This window comes from Cicer arietinum, chromosome 2 (genome assembly GCF_000331145.2).
Source record: "Cicer arietinum cultivar CDC Frontier isolate Library 1 chromosome 2, Cicar.CDCFrontier_v2.0, whole genome shotgun sequence".
In the NCBI taxonomy this organism is placed as follows: Eukaryota; Viridiplantae; Streptophyta; class Magnoliopsida; order Fabales; family Fabaceae; genus Cicer; species Cicer arietinum.
In genome coordinates, this window is record NC_021161.2 from 16857223 (window position 1) to 16865094 (window position 7872).

Below are 7872 nucleotides of genomic sequence, written 5' to 3' on the forward strand. Positions count from 1 at the left end.
GTTGTTTTCGGAAAAGAGGATCTTCCTCGTCCATCCATTTCTTCATCCTGAAACGACTCTTTGCCTTCCAAGTGAAGGGAGTCTTTTGTTGGATCCCCTATCTTTTTGTTGATTCCAAATGTGGGAGATGAATTAGAGGAAGTTTTAGGCTCTAACTATTCTGGGGTAGCTTTAGAAAGCTTAATCTCTTTGTTGATTCTTAATTAGCCTAGTCTTTTGTGATTAGTGGATTAAGCTACACTGTTTAGTTAATTTTGTATGATCATACGTGTTGGATACTCTTTGGGAAGTTTTTAACTTTTTTGGGTTAATGATTAATACATATTTTCTTATCTATTTATGTATGAGTAATAGTAATTTTTCTTACATTTATTTCCTCTCTCATTCAACACATTAAGTGAATGGTGAGGGATCCATTTTCTAAATTGATGTTTCAATTATTTTTATTTTATTTTTATAAATAAATGTATTGAAGTTTTTTACAGGGAAAGTTAATTGATGTCATTTCATTCATCAATAGAGCTGATTAAGCATTACATGGGAATCATAAAAAAAATGGGTGTATATCTCGAACTAATACTTCCCTTGAAAATATTTGAAACTTAGGGATATATACAATTAAAATTTAAAAGGATTTTAAAAGTGAAACGCACCGTTTCAATTATTATTAATAATAAATAAATAAAACTAAATCAATTTCACTTTACTTTTCCATTTTATTTATTCCTCTTTTTTCTTTCTCTCGACAGAAACATCAACCCTTTTTCCGCCATTTTTGTTTTGTTTTTTTTTTCTCCTTGCTTCTTCTCACTCCACAACACCAATTGCACATAAAAACTTTCAACCCTTAAAATAAATTTAACATTTTCAAAAGTATAACTTTTCACACTCCTACAATGAGATTTAAATTTAAGACAAAGAAGATGGATGAAACTATTGAAAGATTATTATTGCACAATCTTATACCACCCATGGAAGACAAATATTGTTGCAAATGCTTTGAGTAGGAAATCTATGGGAATGGATGAAGAGAGACGTAGTAGATTTTGTCTCTAGGTGCTTAGTGTGTCAACAAGTAAAGGCTGAGCACTAAAAACATTCAAGGTTACTTTAACCTGTTGAAATACCCGAATGGAAGTGGTAAGACATCACTATGGATTTTGTCACAGGATTGCCACAAACCCAAAAGGAATATGACTCAATAGGGATGATTATAGATCAGTTGACCAAATCTGCACATTTCTTACCTGTAAAGACTACTTATAATGTATCTTAATATGCTAAACTTTACTTAGACAAAATTGTCTTTTTGCATGGTGTCCCATGTATACTATTTTTTATCGTAGGGCCCAATTTATTGCTCAAGTTGTTCCACATTAGAAACTCGTGTGAAGTTTAGCACAACTTTTCACCCTCAAACAGATGGACAATCTAAAAGGACTATACAAATATTATAAGATATGCTTTGTGCTTGTGTTCTGGATCTTGGAGATAGTTGGGATCAACATTTGCCCCGTGATGGAATTTGCATACAATCATAATTATCAATCTGGTATTCAAGTAGCTCAATTTGAGGCTTTGTACGGAAGACGGTGTAGGTCTCCGGTAGGATGGTTTGAAGTTGGGGAAGATAAAATAGTATGTCCAGAGTTTATTCAATATTCCATTGAAAATGTTAAATTGATTCGAGATCGTTTAGTGACAGCTCAAAGTAGACAAAAATCTTATTCTAATAAGAAGCGTCTTCCCTTTGATTTTTCAGTGGGAGAACATGTATTCCTACATGTTTCACCAATGAAAGGGGTTTTGAGTTTTGGTAAAAAGGAAAAACTAAGTCCAAGGTTCATTGGACCATTTGAAGTTTTAGAGAAAATAAGACCGATAGCGTACAGTTTGGCACTTCCACCAGATCTCTCAGGAGTTCATATGGTCTTTCATATTTCAATGCTTTGAAATTATCTTCATGACCCTTTTCATGTGATTAATCATGAAGATGTGCAGTTATATGAAAGTCTATCATACGTTGTGCATCTGATAGCTATATTAGATCGCCAAGTAAGACGTTTACGCTCAAAAGATATCGTTTCAATAAAAACTCTTTGGCGTGGTCCATCCGATGAAGAAACTACTTGGGAACCCAAAGAAGTCATTTGTGCAAAGTATCCACACTTATTTGAAACTCAAGGTCGGTAGTAGGAAGAAAAAAAAATCAAATAAATTCGAGGACGAATTTTCATAAGAAGGAGATATTGAAACACACCATTTCAACTATTATTATTAATAAATAAATAAATAAAAACAAACCAACTCCACTTCACTTTTCCCTCATTCTTCTGTCTCTCGGCAGAAACACCAACCCCTTCCCTAATTTTTTTTCCTCATTGCTTCTTCTCACTCCACAACACAAATTGCAGACATAAACCTTCAACTCTTAAAATGAATTTAACATCTCCAAAAACATAACTTTCCATACTCCTACAAATGCTCTTGGTTAGGATTTTGGGGTCACGGTTAGTGAGTTAATGAAGGAGAAAAGTAATCATTCTTTGAAAAGTGTTCAATGAGACTCTTTGAGGTAAATACACAACTCTAATGCTAGTATGAATCTCTAAAAAAATGTAGTTTTGTTTAAACATCTTATTTTTGTGTTTAAAGTAGATTTAAATGATTTTTATGGTTTTCTAGAGTTAGCTAAACTTTACAATAATTTTCTCTAAAGTCTTGAGAATATTTTTTATACTCAGATTTGTTAGCTGAGGTCCTGACTGATACTCTGGAAGTTGCTGGAGAATAAACTTAGGCGATTCTCCATAGTTGTGAGTAGACGACTATCATTGTCATATATTTTTATTATGCTATAATAATTATTTTGCTCGTTTTCTATATTAAATTATTTTAAAAAAAATTTAGGGAACACAACTTTTGAATTTTTCTCGATTTCATCCTTTATTTATTTTCATGGTCTTTGTTATATAATATTTTAATAGTTTGATTTATTTATGAGTTATAAAGTATTTAAATATTGAATTGTTATACATTTGAATATGTTTTCCATGAGTTGTGATGAAATGAGATATGATTTTTAAACGTGTTTCGGAAAATCATTGTTATAATTATAAAATCGTTAACGGCTGTAGGTGCACCTAGTTATATCATTTTGATTGGGGAAAGTTAATCGTTAGATGGCGCCGCCCTATGAGAGATGTCATCATTAGGGAGAAAGGGCTATCAACGAGATGTAAGCTCCCTAATTGATGCGTTATGATGTGTTGCGGGATTGAGAGAAGAGGTTTATCGGTTAGATGGAGTCTCCCCTAAGAAAAAGGTCACCCTTAGGAGGAGATGACTATCAATGAGATGTAGTTGCCTTTTGGTTCCCAAAAATGTATGTTTTTACTTGTTTGATTTTTTATGATATTTTTAAGGTGCTCCTTTTGATTTCACTCAGAGGCGGAGCTTCATAGGGACAGGGGGGGGGGGGGGCCCCGCCCCCCCCGCGTTGCTACTTTGTTCAAAAGGTTCAAATTTCTATTTTGTTATTGCTGATTTTTGTTAGGTAGTGCTGATTTTTGTTAGATTTGATTAATGTATGCATGAAATTTAAAGCTTGTATTGTTAGTGTTGAGTTTGAAGCTTTGATTTGGAGTTTGCAATTTTAATTTGAAGTTTCAATTAGACGTTAGTGCTGATTTTTCATTAGAGTTTTTGTGTTGCACGTAAGGTGTTTGATTTTATATCAATATAAAGTGTTTGAGTTTTTTGTCGCACATAAGGTGTTTGATTTTATGTCTATATAAAGTGTTTGAGTTTTTTTGTTGCATATAAGATGTTTGAGTTTTGTTGTATTTTTGTTTGAGTTTTTGTGTTGCAGATAAGGTGTTTGATTTTATATCAATATAAAGTGTTTGAGTTTTTTGTCGCACATAAGGTGTTTGATTTTATGTCTATATAAAGTGTTTGAGTTTTTTTGTTGCATATAAGATGTTTGAGTTTTGTTGTATTTTTGTTTGAGTTTTTGTGTTGCAGATAAGGTGTTTGATTTTATATCAATATAAAGTGTTTGAGTTTTTTGTCGCACATAAGGTGTTTGATTTTATGTCTATATAAAGTGTTTGAGTTTTTTTGTTGCATATAAGATGTTTGAGTTTTGTTGCATTTTTGTTTGAGTTTTTGTGTTGCAGATAAGGTGTTTGATTTTATATCAATATAAAGTGTTTGAGTTTTTTGTCGCACATAAGGTGTTTGATTTTATGTCTATATAAAGTGTTTGAGTTTTTTTGTTGCATATAAAATGTTTGAGTTTTGTTTTATTTTTGTTTGAGTTTTTTTGTCCATATAAAGTGTTTTAGTTTTTTTGTTGCATATAATTGATTGATTTAGATAAGTTTGTGAGAATGAAGAAGAGTAAAAGAATTGATTCTTTTTTCAAGAGGAAATTTTGTGACGGTGAAAGAGATGAAGAAATTATAACTTCTACATCTGAAACTATCTCTGAGAATCCAAGAATTGAAGAAAATAATATTCGTCTTTCCAAGGTTCCTAGAGTTTTCGAAGATGACTTTGAGAAATGTTTAGAACGTGATCCCGGAAAGCGCCCTCAAATTTGGCAATATCCACCAAATAAATTGGATGCAATACGAAAAGCGTATCTAAAATTTGGTCCTTATCAAATAAATTTAAAAGAATATCCTTTATCTGGCAACGAGGTTCATCCAAGACGGTTTCAATATGCTTGGTTTAACATATTTTCTTCATGGCTAGAATATTCACCTTCTAAAGATGCTGCATATTGTTTACCATGCTATCTATTTAGCAAAAGACCAACTGGACGTCCTGGATCAGATGTCTTCATTGGTACAGGTTTTAGAAATTGGAAGAAAGTTAAAAATGGAAAATTTTGCGCTTTTCTCAAACACATAGGGATGGATCCTTGCTCACCACACAACAATGCAATGAAAGCTTGTCTAGACTTGTTGAATCAAGATGGACATATTAGGAATACTTTTCAAGTGCAAAGCTCAGAACAAATTTTGAAGAATCGAATACGTCTCAAGACATCAATTGACACTGTTCGTTGGTTAACACTTCAAGCTTGTGCTTTTAGGGGACATGATGAAACTAGCGGGTCAAGAAATCAAGGCAATTTTCTTCAATTGATAAAACTCTTGGCAACTTACAATGATGAAGTTGCGAAAGTTGTGTTGGAAAATGCTCCATATAATTCTAAATATACTTCACATCAAATTCAAAAAGAGATTTTGCATATTCTTTCTAGTAGGGTGAGAAAACATATATGTGAAGAAATTGGTGATTCCAAATTTTGCATCGTTGTAGATGAAGCTCGTGATGAATCAAAAAGGGAACAAATGTCTCTTGTGTTAAGATTTGTTGACAAAGTTGGTTTAATACAAGAGCGATTTTTTTTTGTGGCACATGTTAAAGACACTACAACTTTAACTCTGAAAGAAAAAGTATGTGATATACTTTCTCGACATAATCTTGATGTTTCTAACATGCGTGGTCAAGGGTATGATGGTGCTAGTAATATGAGAGGAGAATGGAACGGTTTACAAGCACTGTTTATGAAAGATTGTCCTTACGCATACTATGTCCATTGTTTTGCTCATCGATTGCAACTTGCTTTGGTTAGTGCATCAAGAGAAATTGTTCCAATTCATAAATTTTTTGAGAAGCTCACTTTTGTTGTTAATGTTGTTTGTTCTTCTACTAAGCGTCATGATGAGTTACAAGCTGCTCAATTAGAGGAAATTGCACATTTGCTAGAAATTGATGAGATTGTAACTGGTAAAGGTATAAATCAAATTGGTACTTTGAAACGAGCTGGGGATACTCGTTGGGGATCACATTTCTCTTCTATTTGTAGCTTGATAAATATGTATGAGGCAACTTGTATTGTTTTAAAAAAAATTACAAATGAAAGAGCAAGTTATTCTACACGTGGGGATGCTGATAGTGCTTATAATTATTTGAAGGCGTTTGATTTTATATTTATCTTGCATTTGATGAAAAAAATTATGGGGATAACTGATATACTTTGTCAAGCCTTACAACAACAATCTCAGGATATAGTTAATGCCATGTGTTTGGTTGGAACAACAAAGTATCTTATTCAAGTATTGAGAGAAGATGGTTGGGATGCATTATTTACTGAAGTGAAGAACTTTTGTGAAAAACATGATATTGAAATTCCTGATCTCAACGATGTTCATTCAACAACAAAATTTGGACGATCTCGTCTTCAACAAGGTCAGGTTACAATAGAGCATTATTTTAGAGTTGAAATATTTTTTACTGCCATTGATCAACAATTACAAGAGTTGAATAACAGATTTAGTGAGCAAGCAATAGATTTGTTAACTCTAAGTTGTGCTTTGACTCCTAAGGATAATTATAAATCTTTTAACATTGAAAAAATTTGCACTCTAGTTGAAAAATATTACCCTGTGGATTTCAACATGCAAGAGAAGATTAATTTGAAATTTCAACTCCAACATTTCTTAATTGATGCTCGTCAAGATTTAAATTTGAAGAATTTATCAACTATCCAAGAATTGTGCTCATGTTTGATTGCAACTGAAAAGACGCAAAATTTCTACTTGATTGATAGACTACTTCGTCTTATCATGACTCTTCCGGTTTCTACTGCCACAACTGAAAGATCTTTTTCAGCAATGAAAATTATTAAATCAAGGTTAAGAAACAAGATGGAAGATGACTTTTTGGCAGATACCATGACGATTTGTATTGAAAGGGAAATTGCTGCAAGTATCACTTCTGAGTCTATTATTGATGATTTCAAGTTAATTAAAGAGCGTAGAGCATTACTTTAAAGTATTCTTAAATCATATAGTTAAATTATTTGATATTTCACTTTGTGTTCATTACAACTTAATTTTTTGCTATATAATATTATTTATATATTTAATTTTTATGCCGGCCACCCCAACCTTTTCGGTCAAGATCCGCCACTGCTTTCACTTATGTATGAATTGCATTTTAAATATTTCTACTTGAACGACTAAATTATAAGTTTAATAATTTTATCATGTGTATACTTTACTTGAGAATTATCTATATTTTAGATAACATTGTTTAACATAATTCCAACAAGATTGTAACTTTTTGTGTTTCCCTTCTAGTTGGTGGTGGTTGTTGTCTCCTCACTAAGTCTTTGTGATTTACCCATTTACGTTTATTTTTTCAGATTCACATGCAGTTGAGTAGCAAGCTGTTAGTAGATTCAAGTCTTAATCATTTTTTGGTAAGCCTCTTTGATCGAGGACCCTTTTGTAAAGTTTGTTGAGTCGTGATGTATTTTGCAACTATTTTGAGTCTAAAAAGTTTTTTTTAGGAAATGTATTAAATATTTAGATTATGTTATTTGAAATATGACTGAGTTATAAGTTAAATAGAAATTTTATAAATTTGGAATCATTGAAGTTATAGAGGATATACTATGTCGAAACTTCGAGAAAAATTATATATATTTTTTTCAAAATGGTTATTGATAACTATTTAATTGTTTAATTGTTAAGTTAGTTGATAGACTTACCAGCCTAGAAGAATAGTTTGTGCCCCAATCACGGTGTTTAGTTTTTAGGTCGTGACAAAAAGACTTTTTGTAATGGAAAAATCTTTAAGTAATCAATCAAGATTGTAATGTAATTAAAATAAGTCTTGAGGTATTCCATTAAGATTTTTTAAACAAGATGTAGAAACCTAGTGATATTCAACTAAGACTATTTATAGCTTATAAAAAAGTCATGCGGTATTAAAAAACTTAGAAATTTTATTTGATTGTTTTCTAAAATGGATTTCGTTATACTTTTTAGTAAACAAAAGTATTTCCCT

General features: G+C 31.6%; 1 protein-coding gene across 1 annotated transcript; it reads left to right on the forward strand.

Moving 5' to 3' along the window:
- Positions 1-4299: 4299 nt before the first annotated feature.
- LOC101493793 (uncharacterized) lies at positions 4300-6851 on the forward strand. The gene has a single exon (XM_027331792.2). It carries the CDS (start codon positions 4395-4397, stop codon positions 6849-6851), a length of 2457 nt encoding a protein of 818 aa, XP_027187593.2. The 5' UTR covers positions 4300-4394.
- The last annotated feature ends 1021 nt before the right edge of the window (positions 6852-7872 follow it).